This window comes from Oxyura jamaicensis, chromosome 8 (genome assembly GCF_011077185.1).
Source record: "Oxyura jamaicensis isolate SHBP4307 breed ruddy duck chromosome 8, BPBGC_Ojam_1.0, whole genome shotgun sequence".
NCBI classification, from domain to species: Eukaryota; Metazoa; Chordata; class Aves; order Anseriformes; family Anatidae; genus Oxyura; species Oxyura jamaicensis.
In genome coordinates this window covers 20469693-20494625 of record NC_048900.1, presented here as the reverse complement: position 1 = coordinate 20494625, position 24933 = coordinate 20469693, and the positions used below count along the sequence as shown (strand labels likewise).

General features: G+C 39.3%; 1 protein-coding gene across 4 annotated transcripts in view; it reads left to right on the top strand.

Moving 5' to 3' along the window:
- Positions 1-24933, top strand: part of ST6GALNAC3 (ST6 N-acetylgalactosaminide alpha-2,6-sialyltransferase 3) — a 228180-nt gene that overhangs the window by 6712 nt on the left and 196535 nt on the right. Inside the window, exon 1 of one of the 4 annotated variants that reach the window (XM_035332980.1) lies at positions 7985-8110. The exons of 1 other annotated variant lie outside the window; for it this stretch is intronic. In XM_035332980.1, coding sequence (XP_035188871.1) covers positions 8063-8110 — 48 coding nt within the window. In that variant the 5' untranslated portion in view covers positions 7985-8062. Of the gene's footprint in view, positions 1-7984; positions 8111-10884; positions 11104-19740; positions 20217-24933 lie in introns of those variants that run through there. 2 more of the 4 variants (XM_035332982.1, XM_035332983.1) reach the window with 2 other exon arrangements.

Here is a 24933-nt window from a genome sequence, read left to right as displayed (position 1 = left end):
CTTACATACAGAATATCACCTATTGAGTTACTGTGAAAATCCTTTATACATCCTTCCTATCTGTCGCTCAGATGTCCCTGTACTCAGAACACTTTCCGTTATCGTGGTTCTCTCCATAACTCCCATGAGTGCTACTTTGCATGTAGGTTTACCTCCTCTACATTGTATTTGCTCTTCTGCATTGCATTTTGCCCTGTTGTATTTTTGTCTTCTTTTTTTTTCCTATAGTTTGTCATATTTGATGAATTAAATATATGCTCTATTTATGCTATTTACTTGGAATGTGAGCTTTAAGCTTTGCGTATTTCTTGATTAAACTTTTGTGGTCACTCTAAGGATTCACGACATCTTAAGCAAACCTAAACAGTCACTGCCCCGTCCTCACAGCCTTTACTCTGTGTTCTGCATTCCCCTTACGCATGCACACAAATGCACTGTTTCCCTCACCATGCATATCATTCATGCAACTGGGTGCAAGCTCCTGGAGTTGATTTAGTGGCAACTTAATCCTGAAGAGGAAAGATTTGAGATTAGCTCAAGCTGTAGCATAGTTGCAGTTTGACTGTCCCTACAGGTAATGAGGTTGGTTCATCTTGTATGTATGGGTAGGCAGTTCTGTGCAGTTTGCCACTGCCCTGTCTCTGAATGGAGAGAGCTGTTTACTATATATACAGCTTTAGATTGAAAGCAATTTTTTTTCCCCCCCTAAAATGGATTGTGCTGCTGTCCTGTTCAAGTGTGCTGAACACGAAATGTGGTGCAACTGCTCTTTCTTGCATCTTCTCTGTCTGCAGTTCTGTGCCCTTTACATGGGCCTCCAAGGGCTTTCTAGCATCTCTTTGGTGTTTGTAGGCCTGCACCGGAACTCTAATCAATACCTACTGCTCTCTGGGTGAAATGGCAGCTCTTCAGGGGTCATCTCATCCCAGGGTGTGCTTAGATCCCAGAGCAGGCCACGACTAGCTTAATGATGTTGCAGATGAAAAGGATGAGCAGTGCAGTGTTTCTCTTTCACCATTTGTCTTTGCAGTTCTTGGTGTAATGACAAGTAGGGATGACTTGGATCAATAGGAGGCTTTCCCTGGTGCTCTTTACTTTAAAAAATTCCTTTTTTTTTTTTTTTTTTTTAAGTAAATGGTTTGGTTTATAACTAATTGTTGGTAGCAGTATCTGCAAGAAATGGGAAAGAAGGATCCTGTTATGCCTGAGTATGAAGGATAATCCCAAAGAAGAATATTGCATGGAATGGAAAGTCTGAGGCTAAAGCAGAATGATCTCTTAACGAGGGTTTTTGCAGTGGAAGGCTCTCCTGGAGATAATCTAACATAGTTTTTTTGTAGTAACCAATACTGTCAACTTTAGACTTGGTAGAAGAGCTGGTCCTTATACAAAGCACATTGCAGGACTGTGAAAGTACTTGCCACCTTTGCTTGAATTGCTTTGGGTGCTATGCAGCCATGCCTTAAATAATCTGTTTGGGATAGAAGAGGGGTAAATAACTTTTATGACAGAATTATGTTCTAGCAATACTAACAAAAAGATTCAGTATTCCTATGTTACTTACCTCACTACAAATGCATGCACTTGTTGTGAAATGGATGACCACCTGATGCAGCTTATTTTTTCTTGCAATTTGTAGATCTGAAACTTGGCTGTGCTTTTGGATTCAAATGTTCCAGTACAGACACTGCAACCTTAAACAAGAGCTGAAAGAGCCAATATGAACCTGAGCTCTAGTAGGTCTTCTATGCTGAATGTGATGAAATCATAATTAGCTACTAATTAGAGTGTCCTCTGTTCCTAAATGCTTTGTGAACAGATCCTGATTTCTGTGAGAAGTCACTTCACTTTACAGGGTGTGCTTAGCAACTTGTTCTCCCGAGCAGTACTTGGTGTTTCCTCTCTCGGTGTATCAGATAGCGTTTACTTGCATTTCAGCTTCAGATAGGAAGCTTTCTGACTAATCCTGAAGTGGATGAATTTACACTCTTCCTGTAAACAGCTTTATGTTTTGTTTGAGAATATTTTCCAGAGATTCTCACACATTATTGAAAATTCTTGCATGATTTTAGAAGCAAACTGCAAATATGTGCTAAACACTTGAGCAAATACCTCCTGGTAAATGAAAATAATGAATGCAGAAAAGATTTAAAGCTTAAAATCTCCATCTGTGTTGTGATGAGATCTGCTTGTTAACAACCTTCCCTTTCATTCTGCTCTCTCTCAGGTTCTTTCTTTCAGGCTTGCAAAGTCCTGTGCTAGTTTTGTTTCACCTCTTGAAAGTTGTTTCACTTTTTTTTGGTGAACTAGTGCAGCAGTTCTCAATGAGATACAAAATAGCATAATGCACTTCTAAAGGCTTTGTTCAAAGCAAAGCAGGGAGAACATCTGAAATGTATTCGAAGCGGAATTCTCCTGCCCCTCTAGTGAACTTACTTTGTGTAACGGTGTTTCTTTTGACTGTGTGTAAGAAAAGCTTCAAGCAATGCAAATGATGGCCACCTTCTGAAACCCAGCTAGAAAGAAACTGGGCACACTGTAGAAATGTAAATGTCACAGAAATCTCAAGTGGGTTTAAGATACTGCTTTGAAAATTCTTGGATAAGCTGTTTGGGCTTACTCTCTGGAGGCTATGTTAAAGAAGATGATTTTCACTGGAGAAAAACAGTTGCTACTTCTATTTGTAGAAATAGAATTAGACACAAATCTGTCAGCTCTTTACCTGCAGACCTAACCTAATGTCGATCTATTTAACTGGGATGTCAGTCAGTGGCCTGGTGCCTTTACCAAAGAGTACAAGGTAGATTAAACGCTATTTTTCATAGCTAATTGTCCAAGAATGCAAACTATATGACAGAACTGACCAAAAAAGCTATCCCTCCGAACCAGTTGCCCTTCAGTTGTTCATGACCTCACCTAAAAGTCCTGCCTGTATTTTTCTTTCTGTGGAAAAATCTCCAAGGGTTATGATTTTTATCAAGGAGGACAAATATGGACCTGGGCAAAGGCCAGTGGATCTGGCACTCACTCTACTTGGCCAATTATCCTGTGACATTGACTTTCTGGAGTAGCACTTTACTAGATGGGGTTAACCGAATATAATCAGATCTCCATCTCTCTCTTCAGCTCCAAAGTTATGCACCTGTGCTTTAGGAGTTTTCTGTTTAAATTATGACTATTTATGCTCAACGTAATCCCTCCTTGGTGTACATACAATATCACTTTCACTGTTGTTGCTAGAGAATCGGGGTGTTACGTGATCTCCAAACATTAATGGAAAAACTATCAATAACAGGAATAGACAGAAAAATGATATGTTGATGATAATCTTGAAAAATACAAGGACAGGAAAGCTCTCTAATTGCTTTGCACATTAATGCTAAAAATCTGCATTATGAACCCTTTAATACAAATGTTTAATACATCTCACTTAGACATTCTCAAATGGTTTTGGCTCCAAGTTCCAATTTCTTTGCTATTGGCTGTGATTATAGGGCAGTGTTAGTACATATGTACTGAAATTGCTGAGCGCATTTTTACGGGTGCCTTTAAATTGTAATGAGAGAGGTTAATATCCAGTGTAATATTAGGCATTTGATTAGTGGGAGGGATGAGAATTACCAAGGTTGTAAATGATTTGGATTGAAGATGTGGTAAATTTCTCATGGAGCCATACAATTTACTTCTAGTGAAAACTTTGAATGTTGAATTATCCTTGCTAAAACTGGCATTTTACACCAAAGACTGGTGAATCAATAAAGTCTCTCAGTGGCTTCAGAATGATGAATGGTAGGATTAAATTGCTTTAAAAATTAGCTTTTAAAAATAGGCCACCCTATCTTTGTGTTTAATCACTATAATGGATGTGTGCATCTTCCATTTTCAGTCTGGAAAACTGTTAACAAAGGAGCTAATGCTCTCTTGAAAATTCTAAAATCAGTTAACAAATCATCAGGATCATCAGAAGTCATAAATCACCCAAATTAACAAAGATACCATTCTCACAATGGTACGGGGACCATTGTGTGGACTTTATATGGACTACTGAATGGGCTTACTCTAAAACTCCTTGTTTATTAAGATATTGGGATTCTTAAACACTTCAACACTTTCTTTTTCCAAGTTAGCATAAAAATGGAATACATTCTTTCTGTAGCTTTTCTTGGAGAAAGTACTCTTAATATATACTTAAGTTGCATCATGGTAAATAGTGGTATTCGTAGACCCAGCAGTTGGTATTAATTGGTTTGGGGTTTGTCCCAGGACATAGCCTTACTGTTTTTTGCTGTTACCTACAAGTAACCACTTTCACATGAGCTGCTCATCTGTGAAGAGTGGTGCCATATACAGACTTCTAAGTCGGAAAATGTTACAGGGAACCCCAGTGAATGCCACTGTAATGGCGGGAGATGGAATCTGTCTGATTACCGGATATTATCATTAAAAACAAAATTAAATAACAGACCTAAACATTCAAAGGTTTAAAGTGCCAAGCTGACTATCTCTGCAGTCTTGACTTAGTCAAATATTATACTGAGCATCATACATAATTTTAAGTCAAATGATCACAATCTGCTTTTAGTTCTAATGCTCCCAACCTGCTTATGGGCATAGGTTGGCCGGATGCAGGTAGAGAGCAGCTATTTCATTGTTTTCTCCTCCCTGTCCAAATGTGGTCACCCTCTGCCACATGTTGCTTCACGACAATGAAAGGGTTGTCCTGTAGACAGGATGCCTAATTTCCTAATTAGATTCTCTAATGGGACACTCTTATTCAGTGTGATATCCACATTAAATAGCAGATACATCTTGCTGTGGTGTAGGAAAGAAATTGAGTCAGGAAAAAAAATCAGTGTCCATTTATGTTGGTGTCTGATACAAGCACCTGGGATTTTTTTTTCCCCAAAATGTTAGTATTATGGGCCAATTTAATCTGCTCAGAATAGAACTCCCATTACCTTCAAGTGCAGCTGCAAGCACCCAGTGCATTTGTGAATAAGACCTTATGGTGTCAAACTGGGAACCCAGAAAAGGAAGGGCACGCATACTAGTTCCTATTACTTCAGAAAGCATTGCGGAGGATTTGTTGGAGACAAGTACAGAATCCACCTCTTCACAGCTGCTTTAATGATTTCTCATCTGAGGATGGATGCAGGTTTTCCTTATGACCTCGTTCTCATTCACTGTATAACTTTTAATTTTTCCAGTAAGTGAGGCAGTTATCCTGTAGGAAATAGCATTTCTGTGTGATGCTGATTCTCTCATATTTTTCAAGTCCTTCTTTTGAACTACAAAAAGGAAGAAAAATGGGGGAAGAAAAAAAGAAAAACACTTCCACTGGGGAAAGAATTGTGTGATCATATTAATTCTGAGACACACATATACAGGCTGAATTTATGTTGCACGTACAAACGGAATTCTTTTATTTCTTTATTCTTGTGTTTGATGGTACAACTTTAATTATGCTTTTAAAAGTATCCTTTGTTTGTAAATCATTTTTTTTGGATGTATAAACCCTCAAAATCAAGGTTGCTGATTATTCTAATAAAGGCAATATAGAAAGATCTCTAACTCATTAGCCACCTCAAATCCCCTTATAACTGCATCTTTTTATCTTTGAGCTCACTGTTACATAGCAGTGTAGAAAACTGTTAGAAGCAAGCTTGCTGGCAATAATATACCGGTAACGCTGTCTCTGTTAATTAAAAGGGTTGTGCTAAATATATTTTTATGAAAAGTCTGGTACAATAGCTACCGGATGTTACAAAAGACACAAAAGCTCTTGCCTTGAGAATGTATGTTTATAGTTTGAGATGGACTCTACAAGGTACAGCAGGGTTTTGCCACTGGCATTTTTCATGGATGACAGCGGTTTTAATGAACAGATAGACATTTTGTTCTCTTCAGATCCAGTAGAACAAACTCTGACCTTAGGATACAGCATGATGGCTAGTGCCTCTAACGGCTTCAAGTATAGTGTCAATTTAATAGGGGACCAGAGTATCAGTTTGTTTGGATTCAGGGGAGGAAAGCTCATGACTCAAGGCTCGTAAGCAGCTTTTACTGCTTGTGTTTCATGAGTTGTGGCTAAGTAAGATTTTAAATTTTTCAGGGATGGAATTTCATTGAGATAATTTTAATGGAAGATTTGGGGGTTGGATTTCAGTATGATAATTTGATTGCTGTCATAAGGCAGAAATCAGGTACAGAATGAGGTTTAAAAACAGAAATACGTGGGTTCTAGTGAGTTTCTGACCTTCTCCATAAATCTCTTCATATGATGCCTATGTTAAGCAAGAAAATGTTGCTTAGTTTTCCTGTATATAAATCATAGTTCTGCACCCTGTCTAAACATTGGAGCCATAACTTTAAAAAACAAACACACACAAAGCTCTAAGCCAGACCACCTATGTGAAATGCTTTTTTTGTTCCTAAAATGACTGTCATTGTGTTACTGACCATTTATAGCATACTGAAATAATTCTAATTCAACAAGGCCATGAGTTAAACATGGTGCTAGTTTATATCCTGTGCATGCTTTGGTAGAGTTGGTGGAGGTGATAAACTGTTTCAGGGTTGGACCCATCCTTTATTACATCTGTCTATTTTCTGTTGAAAGTCTGTAACCATAGAGAACTACAAAACCTAAGACTGAGATTAGAAAATATCCTTTTGATTGCTTTTGTCTTACTGTTGTGCTGTTTTTAGAAATAGAAACTTCTTTCTATAGAGAGGAAATTCTGGACTATGGGACAAATCTGGCTTCAGGATCTTTTTTTTTTTCTGGACCCAGGCCCTGAGCATCTGTCCTGCACTCTGTTCTGGCTGTCATGCTGCCCTGTTTCTGAAGATGTGAGGCAGACAATCTGTTGTCCCTGGTGCTATGCCACTTTGCTCTGGCTTTCTGTGCATGGCAGAGCCTGTTGAGCAGAGGCTGCTGCTGTCTCCCCTTGGTCGCATTGCTGTCAGCCAGAGCAGGGGAAGACCTCCAGAAGTCCTCAGAGGATGCTGCTGCTGGGCTCTCCACTGAACATACAATAATACTGTATGAGACGCTGGGTAGGCAAAATGAGTGTTGGGGGCTCTTTGCCCTGTTTTCCTACTATCCAGCAGTGAAGCAGAGATGGGTTCCTGTTCTTCACAAGACCAACAACAAAAATCAGGATTCTCAACTTCCTATCTCACTCCCAGAATTTATATATGTGTGTATGTATATATACATTTTTCAGTTTTACTTATTTTCATCCCTGGAGGGCAATTTCCCATTCAAACCCAAGATGAGGTTTTAGGATTCCCTGAGTTTTGCGATGCCATGATGCAAAGCAGGATGTCATTGAGCAAGGTGGCTTAGATCTGGCTGTATTGGTGCCTTTCTTAGTACGTTACATTAGAGTGGTCAAAAGAAAACACTATTCTTCTTTGTCTTGAACCTAAACTAACTCACTCCTGCATTTAGAAAAATAAATCTTTATTGATGCGTTTTCAAGTGCAGTGGAACATGACATAAAGTGTCAGGAATAGATGGGAACAGAGTGTAGGGTTCCTTTTCCCCTTAGCCCCCCAAAGAGAGGCAATTTGTCTAATAAAACTAGTATCTGCCTGGATCTTTGGAGGGGGCATGGCAGGGGAAGGGTCTTCATTTCTGCAGTTCAGGAGAAGGCATTCCCCTGAAATGCTGGATTTAAATTTTCTGTTCAAATTTCGGGCCTTCAGTACTGTAATTGAAGGGGTTGCTGGTTCTTCTTCCCTAAGCTGCTTTTATGTGAACAGCTGTATTCTCAGAGATAAAATCTTGTTAGGGGGCGAATTGGCATGAGTGTATTTAAGTGTGAAATAGCTTCAATATTTTTGTGATGTTAGAATTATATGTTATAAAAATCCTGGGAGTGTAAGGCTTTGATAATATGAGCAAAGAATGTAAATCATTAACAGTGGAAAAACCAAATGTGTCCTTGGCTGAAGAACTTGCTAGAAAGGGCTATTAACCAACCATATTCTGTAGTCAGCAACATTACCTTTAAATGACAGTATTTTTTTTTTGAACAGATCATTTAGCTTTTGAATGCCCTTCAGAATTTTATTGATGGCTTTTCTTCTTCAGGAGACTACAGTGAGTTATACATTTTGTTTATCCTTAGTAATTTTTACACAGGCAAAACATCTGGTGGTATGGCTGAACACAGCACTCTTCAGAGTTGTTTAGTCTGCTTTAACTAGTGGTGTAAGCTACCTAGCAAGATGGACAGTTTCTTCTCTGAGCACATTTTTTATCCATTTTAAATTCCATTTGTTCTGTTAAAACAAATTTTTATAAATAGGATTACACAAGCTTTTCCGTTTATTTAATAAGAATCTCTAGTTCAGTGTAAACTGGTTGCTGTTAAATGAGCAACTTCAAAAACAAACCTAAAGTTCTCATCTGAGTTTGGATTGAAAATAAAAGAACAATCCTTTAAAAGTTGCTACTGATTTGTAGGGTTTGCTTTTCCTTCTTCCACTATTTCTATGGATGCTTGCATTTTGATCTCTGTAAGTTTGTACATTTAAATATATAAATTTTCTTTCTAAATAGTAAATATTTCCTGACAACACTGTGCTTTGTATGAAAGCCATATACTGTGTAAGACTGTAACATAGAATGGCTTGGGTTTGAAATGGATGGGGTGAGACTCAAGAACACGTGAGGCTGTGTGGCCATGCTAAATTGTTACCATGACACTGAGTAATAGCGAGGTGGTGAGCTGAATTTCTAACAGCACTTAATGGTGCCAAGCAATCATTGTCTCCTCCTGGTAAAATGTGCAGAAGTACGCTGTAACTCAACTTTTTTTTTTTTAATGCAGTATGGTTGTCTTGCAGCTGAGCAAGGTTTGGATGAACTGCACTGAGAAGTAAGCTGGGTAGGGCAATATATGCTTCCCATTAGGCTCTTTCACTTACTCACATGGCATGCTTGTTTAAGCTGTAAAGTTTTTCTTAATAGTAAAATTAGAATGCAGACTGTATCAAGCCTCAGGTATTCTCCTCAGTGGTGAGAGGGGCTGAGGAGCTTGCAGGACCTGTGTTGAAGAAGAGGGGAGGAAAACAAAAGAAACCTGTGTCGGTCTGGTGGGACAGTGCAAGGGCCAAACACAAATTGGCACTTTCTTTGGAAGTTCACAGGATTGCAGCCAGGGAGCGTGAGCTGCTGATTTAAAGAACGAAGTCAAAATTTCTTCTAAGTGACGAAATATTCTTTATTGACAGCGCTGGTTGCACGGGGGATCCTTCCACCTAACGTGCATACCCGAAGTGACAAACTATCCCCTATTTATACAGAAAAACTACGAATATTCAATTAATGCCTATACATAATCATTACCGAAACCCACCTACTCACGCTTCTTATGCTAATTAGCTTATCAGTCCTTTGCACTTGCGCAGATTCTTCCAAGAATTGTGGGCAGGGGTCTCATGGACGTGGGCAGTGGTCCTTGGGAGGAAGGCCGTATGTCTTCCTCATAGTATACTTTTCACCCCATCTTCTTGCACATGCTCTCTATGGTCTTGGTCACGGTCCAAATCACAAAGCTAGCTCGATCCTGTTCTCCAGGGCCTAAAGACTCTTCCTTATCTAAGGCATGGCACTCTTTCTGATCTTCCAAGGTCTTCTCTCCTTTATCTGAGATCCAGCACATATGGCATCCTTAGCTTAGACAGTCCTTCTTATCAGTTCCTTTCCTCCCCAGTTCATTTCCTCTCAGGAGCAGTAAATAATATATTTCAAGCTCAGCAGTAAATATTATCTGGTTGATTAATCATTTTCTATCTTCCTTTTTCTTATTCCCTATTTCACTGCAGAAAGCCTCCACTGCCCCTTTCTGTTCTGCTCTTGGGGATGATTTGCCTCTGTATGGAAATGAGGAGGGGTAATTCCTTTAGTTGCAATCCACCTGTTGTCTAAAGGGATTGTGCTTGGTTAGCAGCAGCTTGCCAGGTAGGAGCAGTATCAGTTACTAAATGGGTGGCACAGTACTAACCTCGTCTGGATTCCACATACTAAGAGTCTGGGTTCCAGATACAATGCAGAGAGGATGACTGCATCACTTTCAAGGAATTTTGTGTGAATCAAAATCGCAGGAGTGAAGCAATATAGCACACAAAATATACGGAAGGGTCAAGTGCAGAAAATGAGAAGTTACAAGATGTACTGAAGTGCTGAGACAGCGTGAAAGTGGAAGAAAGACTGTAGGAGAAGCAACAAATAAGAAGTAAGACCTTTATAATATACAGAGTGTGGTACAGAGAAGTTTGAGTATAGTGAAATGATATAGAAAAATACAGGCAAAGACTAACTGAAATAAGAATTCCTCAACAGCTGAATTAATTAATCTGCAGTTAATCCCATTCCAGTGTAGTTAAACTCAGAAGAAGTTCAGAGCCTTTTTCAGACTTGCACCAAAAAGCTTTCCCTTCCCTGTGACGTGTGGCAGCCCTTTGTAGGGCAAGGCACGCACAGCACAGCGCAGGCACCTCTGGTGGGGTATTTGTGTTGCTTGCTGATAACGATGAGCTCACAAAAGGAAACCGACCAAACACAAAACAATACTCCGTTCTCACAGGCAGTGTAAGGGTTTTAGAGCCCAAATAACACAGAGTCTGGACTTTTCTGACCAACTGGCAGCAACTGTCTCCTGAGAACACTTAGAGAGTTGCACGGGGATTAATTATAAAGACACGGCTTGCTTTCGGAGCATCACGAAATGCCTGCAAGCTGCAGATTTCTGTCTGTACGTACACTTGATGGTGAGCGCGTCCCGGGGCTCACAAACACTCGCTGGAGCCATGAATCAAATGCGGTCATGTGATGGAGGGGAGGTACCGGGCTGGCGCCCAGCCAGTGGCAGGAGCTGATGGGTGGAACAAACCGGGCATAAAAAGACTAATATGACTAACGGATCCTGGCTGCGTGGTACCCTTATTTGGATCTACAGGAATGTGGGCTCTAGCAGTTCTGCGGCTCTACCAGCCTTTTGCCTGACACTGGAACTGCAGCTCACAAAGTAGAATCCTGCTGCTCTGTGGTAGGAAGGCTAGAGAAAGAACATGGCCTGCATTCTGAAGGTAAATCTCTATCTGTTGCTTGAATGCATTGTTAAGAGCCCCTCGCTGCTCAGAGGCATGGATTCGGTATGGTCCTATTGCATCTTCGTTGTCTCTTTTGAATACTGGCTTTGTTTGCAAACGAATATGGAGAGATTCTGCAACGTACAGCTGTGCTCTGCTTCCCTCTGCCATTCTTTTCCTCTTTTCCTGCATTGTCAGAACGGCGAGCTATCAGCTAGTGGGAAGGGAACTGTGTGCCGAGTAATAGGAGGGGGGTGAGGGGCTCTGGTTTGTCTCAGTTGACTTTGGAGCTGAATTCCTTCAGGAGCTATAGCATTTGGGCAACAGACTCCCAGTACAAAGGACAAAACAGGGAAGTTAATTTCTTTTCTGACTGTGCAGCATTCACTGCTTTTAAAGCAAAGGTTGCAGATGTACACAGCTGCCCCAGTTGCTCCTTAAGCACACACTCCCCTGCTGAGTTTACCCAACACCCACATGCTCCACACTATTATATTTAGCATTTAGTTGTGCTTGCTAATTAAGGGACCTATTTGATGCAAGGTTTTTTCCCCTTCATGCTAGCAAATACAAGTGCAAACTTACCGTGTGCTCATATGCTTTTCCAGCCTGCTTTCCTCAGATAAAAGTACTTGCAAACAGCATGTCATGGAGATGGAGGGAGCATCGCTAGCACTGAGCCCTGAATGAAAGGGGAGGAGGCGGAAGTGCAGTCCGTTGGGAACAAACGGCGCTTGTTCCCTTACGGCATTGTCACTTGCAGGCAGTCCCTCTCCTGTGCCTGGTTTGAAAGGGATTTGTTTGCGATTCATTGGTTATCTGCCTTGCTCCTTTCTGTGTGTATTTTGAATAGGGTTGTGCTCTGTTCCTTTTAGTAAATAAAACCTATCTGGGAATACTTTGTTATTTTCGGGCTGATTACCCCAAACTTTGGGATGGCCTCTCACAGCAGTTGCCTTCGGCATATCAACTGAACGGGTGAATTGCAAAACTTCAGATCAGTCCCCACATAATAAACACTTGTGTCTCCTTGAATCCAATTCTTGTCACTTTCTTCGGTGTTCAACTCTTAAAAACAACTGCTTATTTCACTGCACTGTTTCCCCCTCTGATTCTTTCCCTAGTAGTAGGTCTGTGGTACATGGATTATTATTACTATTTTTTTTCTACTTTTGTGAGCATGGATCTTGTGGCAGTTTTTAAAATAAATATGTTGAAGTCTACCTAAAGTGCTGAAACTTCCCTGAACTCAGAGGTTCTGCAGGGAGGTGGATGGTAACAGAATCCCTTAGGCAGAGAGCACTGACGCAAGTGAGAGTGAAGTTGCGACTTGGGATGAGGTGACACAAGCTCTGTGAATGGAGCCTGGTTTCACAAAGATAAGCATATGCACCCCTTTTTAAAACACTCTCTATCTAGACTTAGTTTGGATCTGTAGGCTGTAGAATAAGGGACTTCTTTTTTGCCAATGTTAAAAGATCACATTCAAAATCTTCTTTCTGGCAGTTAAAAGGATATTCTTTTAGAAGAAAGCTGCAGTGTCTTCCCCCAGCCTCCTTCTGCACAGTCTGGTGGCACAATGTCTCCCAGCCTGCCAGCAGCCTGACTTCTGCAGGGCCTGCCTTTAGAGTTTGAAATATAACGCAATAAATGCCTTCCCTCTGCCCAGCCCTGCAGCTCCATTTGGTTGTAGTGCTGATGATTAAATCAATAGATAAATTGGTATTCCTTGACAGGGAGCCCGCTGCCAGCCTGCTTCTTAATCTTGTTAACCCAAGCAGGTGCAAGGATAAAAAGTGAAACAGATATGAGAAGATTAGCTTTGCCATAAGGCAGGCTGGACTTTCTTAGACAGACATCCCATAGGAGTAATCTAAATGTATAGAGCAAGATACTTAACTGTGTATGAGTTTTTAATGTAATGCCCGTACTTTATATAAATCTGAGTAGTTGTGTCATTTCTCGATCTGACAGAAACAAAAGCAGCAGTTGCCCAAAAGGGATCACAAGTATTCCTCAAACTTATCCTGAGCTTCTTTGCTATGGTATAATATGTATCTTTTAATGTGACACTTAATTCCTTCCTGAAATTACAAACCTGTTACCTGCATCCCGCATCCTCCTCCTTTCTCTTAGGTTTGTTCCAGCTCCCTAGTCTATTTGGTCAGTAGCCTGCGTGGAAACATACCAATAGCAAAGACTTATTTATATATATATTTTAAATAGGTAGTGACATAGTGTATAGGGAGCCAGAAAACTGTGTTTCCCTGCCACTTCTGCTCTGAGTAGCTTTGTGGAGCTGCCTTGTGGCTCTACCTGCCTTACTTCCTAGACTTTATTTTTATTTTTATTTTTTCCTTCTTGCTCATTCCTTTCACAGAGATATTGAGGCTTGTTGAATATTGGAGTTCTGTATGTGTAAAAGCTTAATATAAATGATGCTTGATGGCGATGTATTTAATAGCCACTCACCTCTGTTCTTTGTAGTTAATAATTAACCAAAATTAACTTGCAGTTTACTTATATATTGGAAAAACTGTATAACCGTACAACCTCTGATACCAAGACACCCCCTTTGCTATAATTACTGCACGAAATCATCTCTGTCTGTAGCACTTGTAGGAGTGCTTGGGAAGGTGATTTTTTCCTAAAATGTGTGCTGTCTCTGGGGTGTTTCTTTGCATACTCTCTCTAGGTTGTCGGGACTGTTTCTTGTTGTGGCCCCAGAAACTCTGTAGCCCAGTCACTGGTGGGACATCCTGAGTTATTACTGAAACCCTCTTCTGAGGAACTCTCTCCTCTTTTGAGGAAATACAGAGGAAGAGGCAAGTTCTAATACCCAAGACTTTTTTTCCCCCACCATCGTGTCTTTAAAAATCACAACAGAATAGCTGGGTGAAGTGTAGGCATTTCTTGGAAGAAAACAGTTGATCTTCTGCTTGTTACTATGGCAGCTACGTGCCACCTCGCTGATTACATAAGTAGTAATCACTATGTTAATCTAGTAATCACTGTTAACTCGGCAGATGTTGAACTCCCTGACTTAAATACATTATTTCAAAGGGACCCTGGTTTTTGATTAATTGAAAAATGACACTTCAGTGCACCTGTCTTCCTACAACAAACACATGAACAATGATGGTACTCTGTAAAATGTTAATATCCCCCACTGAGGACTGGGCAGTGATACTTTAAAACAAATAGAATGGGTAACGTTACTTCATAAATACCACGCTTTGCAGTGGATTATCCCTTCTCATATTCAGATTCTTCTTTTTAAGTTAGGGTTTTGAAGGAGATGGAGGTGAATTTTGCTGTCATCAAAGGGCAGTTTACACTGTGTAGGTTTAGTGTGGTAGAATTTAACAGAAAATGTACTTGATGGGCTTGTACAGAGAAGACTAGGTGTGAAATCTAGAAGGAAATTTATTTCTGTTTTGTGTGTTGTGTATTTACTCTGAACAAAAGTGATTTCATGTGCCTGTACACTGGATGTAACCTTCTACATGCAGAGATCACAAATGAAACCTTCAGTGAAATTCTGTGTTGTAAGTACTGTTATGCCCTATCCCTGGAAGTGTTCAAGGCCAGGCTGGATGGGGCCTTGGGCAGCTTGGTCTGGTGGGAGGTGTCCCTGCCATGGCAGGGGGTTGGAACTGAATGGTCTTTGAGGTCCCTTCCAACCCAAACCATTGTAGAATTTGTACAACCTCAGGCAATGCTGTTGCTACCCCAAATGACTTTGAGTTGTTCTTTCCAAGGTAAGCAGGTGGCTAGTTAAAATCCATAGCTTCTTTAATATTTTTCTAATCTAATTATAAAACTGAAAAAAAAAAACAAACAAACAAAAACAATTCCACAGACTGTAACTTGCAGGTTTTAACTAAACCTTTTAGCAGTGCCAGTAGCAGTATTTTGCAGGATGCTGTAAAAAACCTTGTGTCTCAGCATAAATCTATGTACTGCTAGGGGTTTGTAGAGTGCAGGGCTGGCCTTGGAGATGATGTGTGTATCCTGTCTGAATGAGGTCCAAGATAATTCACATACCCCTTGACTGCTAAATTGACTGCAGCAACTTTTATGCATGGGACCTATCCACTTTCCTGTGCTGAAAATTGTGCTTTGGTCTCATTTGATTCTCACGGTGTCCTCTTTCCTCTGACATGACAAGAAATAGAGATCCTAGGGAAAGGAGCAAAGGTAACCCTCCTTGTGGGAGGATGCCCTCCTGATGGGTCATTTCCCAGCAACTGCTGAACTTGCTGCAGGTTGACTGTAATCTGAGTGCTCAACTCAGCCTATTGTGGTCTGCTGATCAACAGTTCTGTGGGCTGTGCTATTTTTATTGTGACTGGGATAATTTCCATGATCATACCATTGTATCTTTAGGGATGGAAAGTGTTATGTAAATACAAGAGATCAGTCTTCTGAACTTCGTTTCCTGCCATTTTTCACGCTTTGGCTTCTGCATTTTTTTTAAAATTTCTATTTTTAATTATAAAATGCTTGAGGGGGAGGAATTTTCTGTGAGGAAAATACAAGAGGAGTTGTACCTATTTCAAGAGTCCTGAAAATGTTTAATTGCAAATGTAGTTAATAGCATAACACACATAGTTTGCTGCAAGACTGCTTTGAAAAGTCTATTTGAAGACTAGCTGGCTGCGTAACATTAGTGCTCTGTTTTTGTATGGTACTTGTGTTCTGTGTTTTGGAAACTTTCATGCTTCTACAATATGGGTCATGTTCCTTAAAGGCATTGTAATAGGAAGCAAACTTCAAGATCACAATTGCAGTGTAAATGCATAAAGGTGCCCCTTATGAGGTATGAAAGTGAGCTGAAAGTTAGCAGGCAGACGCAACAAAGCGTTACAGAGTAGAATCAGCATTTCTGAGGCAGTAACCAGGTCTCTTGTTGAATCAGCCCATCCTTGTTTGCTGTGGCTGATTTCCCCCACCCCCACTGCCTGCCAAAAAATAAAAATGTTTTTGTAGACAGTGAGAGACGTTCCAATGGATCCTAGGAAAACTCCACAGCTGATGCTTTCTGATGCTCCTTTTGTTGGTCATTTCTATTTTAAATTCCTTACAGTTCTTCTGTTACTAACTAGAAGACTTAATTTCTGTAGGTCTATATTGTTTGCCTCTAAATTGCTCCAGTGAATGAAGTTGCATTAATCAATCTGGCAATGTGTAGGGCTATGATTTGCTGTATCATGGTCCGGTGGTATTTAATTACCATCAGATTTTTACGGAGTGTAGCACAAGAAATTTTGTAACATGTTTTTTATGTTGGATTCTTGAAAAAATGAGGAAAATTAAATTCTAAGTGTAAAACATTCTTGTTCGCACTTGCAATGATATTTAAGTAATTATACTTTAAAGATTATATATTAGTCCACTCCCAAGCACAAGGAGACAAGTGTAGTCAGGCTGAGTCCTACAGAAAGCTTTCCTTTGGTTGAATGCATTTGATTTTGATGCCTATGTAGCTAAAACAAGACAACCTCCAGTATAAGCATGCTTCAATTAGTTTAAAATTGTACTTTTGTTGTCCTAATTCAGCAGAGGTGTGAAAACCCAAACTGCAAAATCAGTACAAAATTAGGAGCTGTCTCAGTTCTGCTTTTAAGTATTACATGACAAACGAGTAATGGGGCAAAAGGTTTTTGGTTTGCAGTTCATCTTTAAGCAATGAAGCATATGTCATCCAGATGTTCTGCCCCCTTCCCTCTCCCCCTTCAGGCTGTGTGTGTTTTATGCATAATTGTGGGGATGGACTATTAAATTCATATATTAAAGGTCAAGTAGTCCTCTCAAAATACTGCCTCTTTGAAGACTTGTGTGTGAGCTTCAGTGATATGTCTTGTTCTTTTGTTTTTAAATTCTCATTTTGGTATGCCATGAATGCCAAATAAGGGTATACTACAGTATTGCACACAACATCACACGAGGCAGCAGGTTCTTGTACTTTGTAATATATCAAAATGCTTGAAATAGAGGTCAGACGTGCTCTTCAATATTTGGCAGGCAGAAGAAAGCAGAACTGGTGTGAGAATAACTAAACATAAACAGTCAATTAAAGGGGACCTGAAATGCAGCTTAAAAGATCATTAAAAAAAAAATAATCTTAGGTTTTAGTCACAAATATCACAGCATCTGCTCATCTGATTTGAAAAGGCAGTTTTCAGCATTTTGTTATGTTTCATTCCAGTAGTATCTGTGCGCCTTCCAGAAGAGTTGTACTGGACACCGATCTGCCCAGGGCTTGTTCTTCACCTTTTCTTTCAGAAGTGAAATCTGTGCAGCGCAGGTTGACTTCATTTAGAGGGATTTGTTGGTTTGAGACTTTTTAAAGAAAAACAAATAAATCCTTGTGTGTATTAGAGGTGGAAAGAAAAAGTCAAATGCTCACATACCCAGAGCAGCTCTTACCATAAAATAGCTGTTTTGTGCAAGAGATTTGAAATTACTGGTTTTAAATTTATTTCAGAGTTTAAGTTTGATTTTCAGTTGTTATGGGTCTGGGTCATGCAGCCAATGGAATTAAATGGCTGACACCTTGAACAGGATTGGGAATTCTGTGGGAAGAGTGGGAGGCCTTGATTTGTGTACTGTTGTTTGATCTCTGAATTGCTGAAGATAGGTGCTGCTGTGTGGAAACTTAGTCGTACCCAAGAACAAGTCCAGCCTACAAACTAAATAGCTAATTTATTTTGTTATTGTTGTCCATGACCTGTTCCCAATACTTTCTTCTGCCCAACAGCTGCTCTCCATCCATGGCCCAGTTTGTAGCACAGAAGGTTGGAAGTGTGTGCAAATATAACAGAGGTAGAGGTGTGTTCACTTGGTAGTGTTGGAATCTGAGACCTGTCCCAAGGAGTTAGGAAAAATTGATCTTTGTGGGGATCTGTGAACAAGGTGGGTAAAGGAAGTTCTATTTATGGAATGCATTCCCAAGAAATAAGGCAAACCACTGCCTTGAGCCCTATCATCCCTCAAAGCTATTGGAGCGGTTGCCTCATGGTTGTCAGCAGCAAATACAAATGTGGGTTGTTTGCTATTCTTGGTGGAGGAAGTCTGCATCTACTGCATTTTCTGTGGTTTGTCTTGTAAATAACCTATGCATTGCTTGAGCTGAGCTAAGAGACCCCCGCTTTTCCATTGGGTTTGTGGGTTTCTGCATACTGGCAGCTTGGAATGAAAAAAAGACAATGTGATTGTGTTGTGCATCATGTCTGAGGACAGAATAAGACATGGCCAGGTGAGGTGTGAATTCCTGTATGTATGTCATCTCAAAATGTTTAATGTTAAGTTTAGGCTTCTCTGCATCCCCTGTACCACTTTGACAACACCCAACACTTATGCAAATAATTCCATTGAATTCCATTGTGCTCTTATAAATGCGATTCTGATAGTAATGCCCCAAGTTTTATTGGGTAAGATACATTTATACTGGTGCATTCACATGCTTTTTTAGGAGCTGCATGGCTATATCATTTAAAATCTTTTTAATTAGTCAACCAACTGAAATTGTCAGTACAAAATCTGTATAAGCGGGGCATTGTATTTAAAATAATGACAATTATTTTGTTTCTGATCACTTCAGCAGAACCATCTGGAAAATGGTCATTCTTAGTTCTATATATTTGAAATTGGATAAAGTACCATATAGGATATTCTATTTCATCCTTACTATTGAGAAGAGCAAAGGTGAGGCAGGAACTGAAATGGAAGGGTTTAGGATATGAAACCTTGTAAGTGATGCTGTTCAGGAGTAATGGATTATGTTGTCTAAAGGCAATCCTATTAAGTATTTCTTGTATACCTGTGCAGCATGTGTGACGTTTTAAAATTGATGTGGGAGCACCACACTTGCTAGTAATTAAATGAAGTGTAGCTTCTTATGAAAGATGTATTTTGGAGCAATTTGCATTACCAATAGGCAGTGGAATACTAGCATAGGCTGGTAAGATCCAGGTGTGGAGCAGTTGGAAGTCAGCAGAAAAACATGTTTATTTCATGGGAATAGCAATTTGCGTAGAAGAAATGCAGAATGAATTATTTATAGATCCTGTTTCTCCTAATGAGGCATAGCTTGCATGCTGGTTTGCAGGATTAGGTATCTTCTCTCTTTCTAAAATTCTCTTCCTTAAAATACAAATAACCTCACTTCTAGCAAACGTTTGCCAGGTGTTTAGCAAAGGGAATGACCTCCTGAGCATGTAACAACGTGAGACAGTTCGTGATACTTGGTGTTCTACTTCTAGAAAAGCCAGAAACAAAATACCACATTATCCACACTATCATTTTTTTCACACTTCCCAACCTTTTGTTTATAATTAATTTTATTTTCTTTCAAATCTGTTCACTCAGATTTAGACATTTCCTTCTGAGAATGATAGGATGATACAACATTAAAAAAAAACAATGTATATTTACTAGCTGTACAATATTTGTATTAGTATTATTACAAACCCATTTAGGCCAGTATAGAGCACCACCTTGAGTATTTTGAGCAATCACTATTCTATTGTTTTATACTAGATTGTGGAACGATGTGCCCATAGTTTTTCTATGTGCTCCTCCAGATTCCTAAGATGTGTCCCCTTCTTATAAGTGGAACTAACGTTATTTTTGGGGGGTTCATCCATGGTAGAAGGTTTTGATGTTTTACTGTGTTGTGTTCTGCTGTGGGATGCAGATATTCTAGAATAAAATTGCTCTAGTATTATGTTTGTTCTGATTTGGCAGGTGAATACAGGTTTCAAATCTCAGTAGATGTTTATTGGGGCTTATGGGACTTTTGAAATTCACAATAGTTTTACTAAACTTTTTTACCTTAATGCACTCAGCTGTGTGAGTGAGTTACTTACACGTTACTGTGTCAGCTGATCCATGGTAATTGTCCTGTTTTGCATTTGTCTGTGGCAGTCTGGTCATGTAATAATGAAGTCTTAACAGAAGAGAACTTTCTCTTAGTGCTTCATATGTGGAGACAGAAAAAAGATCTGTGCATTTAAAAACAAAAAAACAAAACAAAAAAAAAAACAGAATGGAGAAGGAGACTGAATCACTGTCCTGTGGGATTGATCCTTGGAGCTCTGGAATGTGTAAGTAGGGGAAAAATGCTTGAAGACGTATCTTTTGTGGAATTTTTGTAGGAAAAAAAACTTCTGTAACTTTTTTTCTGTATGGTTAATGAGGTAATTTCAGACAGCTGTCTCTGCAGGTCTCTATCTCTCTTCTCTTTTTATTTCCTTCCATAGGGCATACAAATATTTTTACAGAAAAAATGGATTTACCCTACTAAATGTTTTCCTTCTTAAGCAGGGGAATGGGAAGAGAACAGCCACTGAACATTTCAGACAAGCTCCAAGAAATGGCAGTTTCAGGAATACTCTGCGAACAGAGCCTGTACTACAGTGTGTGTGTTCTCTCAGCTAGTGCTAGCTGCTCTGCTGCATGCTCTTAAGGCCTGGCAGTCTGTCTCTGCAGCTCTTGCTATAAACTGCAATTCATATGTATGTGTTTTTTTTTCTTTGCATTCACTGCCACTTGTGCATTCATATTTTTTTAAACCAGTTAAGGTATCTTAGTGGTTTTACCAGGTCACTTTAGATCAAGTAAGAGACCCAAAGACCTTAAGTGACATAGCTTCCCCCCATCTAACCGCGCTTCCTCTTGAGAATACTAAATATAGTGTCCCAGGGACCTGCTGTCCTCTTGGACTTTCCTTGGAGTAGTTCTGGCTTCATAGGCTGCCCACTGCTACTCACTTCCCCTCTTGTGCCAGCACAGCTGTATAACTGTGGTAAAATAACCACAACTAGAATACTAGAATATCACTTTTTTAAGCTTTCCAGGCTTGTGTTTAAAATTGTTTCTTGAATATTACAGAGATTGCACTGTGCCTAGCTTAGGGACAGCACACATGTGAAGGGGTGGCCTACATGGGGCCAGGAGATCTTTATGCAGGTACCTAAAAAGCTTCCTGCAGTTTTAATTGCACTTAAGTGAGGGGCTGGTTGCCAGTGTATAGACAATAACTGGATCTAGCCACCATTTAAATGGCGGAAGAAGGTATGTGGGAAGTTCTGTAGCAGAAATGCAGCTTTATCATGTGTGTGCCCTGCCGCACTGAATTAGAGAGGTGGCAAATCCTCTTGTCCACTGTGTTGAATCGATGTCTCTGAGCAATGCAATCTGGTTTTAGTGCGTTTAAAATGGGGAAAAAAAGGAGTGATCCCTACTTCATCTAGTGACAGCAGTCAGCATTTTTCCTGGACTTGTAGATACTTCTGTGACCTTGTCCAGCTATGCTCAGTTGAGTAGGCTGCATGCTATCTAGCTTTGTTACCTTTGAACAATGCTCATGGGTCACCTGTCTCCTTGTTTGTATGTGCCACTACTTCTCATCTGTAATTCTGCGCAAACATCAGGTACCACAAAACATCTGCATTTCTACATTTTAACAGTGGATGAAAGGGATAAGTAGCTGAATTATCTAGGAAGTAGTACTGTATTCCAGTAACACTGATGCTATAGTTTTAGACAATAATTGTACTTAAATAGTATAATGACCATGTATGTTGGACTTGTGCTTTTAGGCCCTTTATTGCCCCAGATGTGGTCTGATACTCAGCATGTGTTTGTATGTACACTTTTGTCTAGAGGGTGGTGTGTTAATTCAGCTGGTGTCCCCATGGAGTGCTTGTACTCAAGGTACATTGTGTGAAGCTCAGCTGTCAATTTAAGTTTTGTTTGCATAGTTTTCTTTACCTCATGGTCTGTCTGGTATTTCAGGTGGTGGTTGGAAAATAAATGTTTCCGAAAAGTCAGCTATTGATATTTGCCAAAACCAATGTGAACCAGAAGTATTAGAAGAACCAGATGGACTGTGCTTTTTTCACTACTGAGATCTTGCATGAGACCTTATTACTACTAGCCATTCATTGATTCCAGTGGGAGAGGCTGACTTCTGTGTGCTTGTTCTGAATGCTAATTGCAAGAGCTTTTAGAGATACAGACTCTTACCTTTTTCCTCTGATCATCAGTTTCAAATTTGCCTGAGGCCATTGCAATGAAGAACAATCACACAGTGAAAAGTGCATCTCCCAAAAGGTAGATATCATGCAGGTCACAGATAGTGGGAATGTATTGTAACTACCTTTCAGCTTCAAAGTCTGCAGCAAAACATTCAGTGACAGTGAAAAGACCAGTGAAAAGAAAATGGAATTTAACAGATTTGCTGCTTTTTAGTTTTTGTCTGTTTGCCAAATCTTGCTCTCCAAGGGAAGTTCGCAGCCCCTTGTGAATAAGGCCTGAAGAACTTCAAAGTACCATGTCTCGTCATGATTTGCTAATGGCACCGTTAAGTCACTGTTTTATTTGTAAAGTGTCTTGTGAAGCATTGCATGAAAGTGCTCTAAAGCAAATTATGGGAAAGAGTAATCCATTTATGGAAATAAGCATCCTTGTAGGAAGGAAAATGGAAAACTCATCAGTAGTTTAGATAAAACTGCGGGAAGTCTACTTGGGGAGAAAAACAAAATAAAAACCCGAACATTGAATTGATAATAAAATTATTTACTGGGTGGAAACTTTTTGTACCAAATGAAAATGTGTTTTGAAATTGCTATTGAGACCTTAAAAGGACTGTGGCTTTAACAGCCTTAGATATGTGACAGCTACTTGGCATTTTTTTGTTTTTCTCTCAGTAAAGATTTACATAAACAGCTGTGCACTTTATTAATTGCTGGATGTTTCTCACTTCTATTAGTAACATAAAAATGGCTGTTTTGAAAAAGGTTATTTTGTTGCTTGGAACAGAAATGGTATGATAACATTGTTTTACTCTTTTTAGTGGCTGTAAGATTGTTTTAACCTTGGATCAAAATAGACATTGCCAACTATATAAATGAACTATGCCTTTGAAAAAATAAAATCCTTGGGGCCTTCTCATCCAAAAGAAATGGGAAGAATTGCTATGCTTACATGCTAGTCCTACCATTGCTTTACCTCATCTCATGCTCTGATCAAAACCCAATTTCTTGTTTGCATGCTTCCTCATACCTCTGAAGTTGGTGGGAAACTGCAGTGAGATAACAAGATTCGTATTGAATCGTGTGTGGTATTCCAGATGACTGGAAAGGACAATTATTTTGCATGTTTCTGGGACTACTAGACAAACAGGATACAGAGGAATATAATTAGTAGCCAGCTTGCTGCCTAGTTGCTATTTTTCAATATCCTATTATTAGAGTATAAAGTAACTGTTTTAATAGGCTTGTTTGCTTTCAGGAATTTAAAAACTCTTTATAAATTAGGTAATAAAGGTATTAAAACTTCAAAGGATGAGCCCAGTTTTGCTGATCTTGTGTGAAAATTTCCCTCTTACTGTTCCATTTGTGTGATTGCAGGCTATGACAATAACTTAATTAGTGTAATACATGTACACTATTGCTGTGTATATGTAATGTATTTGCTTAATAGTTTTTGTTTTTGTACTTCTATTAGTCATTTATTTGCCACACAATCTGTGAGAGAAATGAAATATAGTAAGAGCTATATCCAAAGCTATGGAAGGAAGTAATTAAGTTTAATTGAAGTCATTTCTTTGAAGTTTAATAGCAGATGCAAAGGCCTAATTCAAAGCAGATTTAGGCACCACATGCTTTGAAATGCTAGCTTGTAAATAGACGAGTATTACCATTTTTTAAATTTATGTGAAGCTGTCTCCTGAAACCTCAGTCTGGAGATCAGGTCTAATAATAGACACTTAGGTTCAGTTTTGATAAGCGTTGTTACTTCTGTTTCTTAATATATTACACTCTTAGGGAAAAAATAAAATCCCGGAAGTGCTGTCCACAACATAACAAACTACTATGATACAACTGGGAATTAGGTTGGGCTACTTCTTCATCAGCTGTGTTAAGACATCCATTGGAAATTGCAGGAAAAACTATATAAAGAATTCTGAAATGTAATTACATAATATTTATCAACATTGCAAGAAATTTTATACCTTATCTTCATATTCTAATATACTTATGGCCTTCAAAGTTTCAGTTATTTTTACATCAGGACCTTAAATCAAATTTTCTGCAATAAAGGGAAAATGTACAGGTTTTTGTTGTGTAAGGGACTGATTATGAAATCTGCATTAAAAAAAAAACAACAGGTAACAATGTTAGTTTTTACAGCACACATCCTTTATTATTATTTTTTTTTTCAGAATTGATGCAAACAAGAGAACCTTAAACATGAAACCTTTTTCTTACTCTAGTGCTTCAGAATATCAAATGTTATCTTCCTTCCACCTGCACAATGGTATTAAATAGAACAGATTTCAAATATCTCAATTAACTGCTCTATCAAACTCCAGAGAGGTTAAGTATGAGTCCACCCTTTCCTTCCCAGACCCATAAAGGGGGAAAGACATAGGAGTAACAGCTGTGGAAGACAACGGGCCCTCTCTGAATTTGGCTGGTGGTGCAATTGCTGATGGGGTGAGTCTGGTGATAGCAATGCAGAGGAAAGCAGGGTCTGTCTCTGGCCCCCATGTGGATGGGTACATAGACTTCTCCAGCACTGCAGTGATAAAATATCTTTGGACAGATTAGAAGATGCTGCATATTATTGCTTTTTTTCTGTCTGCTGTTAGGAAGAAGTAACAGATTAGTAGACTAGGCTTTTCTGTGTCTTAAACTCCTTGCTACTAATAAAGCACTAAATAAATGTGGTAAGTAGAATAAGATTTACTGCAGAACTGTGAGAGGGACTGCATTTTGAATGTTTTCTTGGGTTTAATCTGTATCTTAGTCTGTT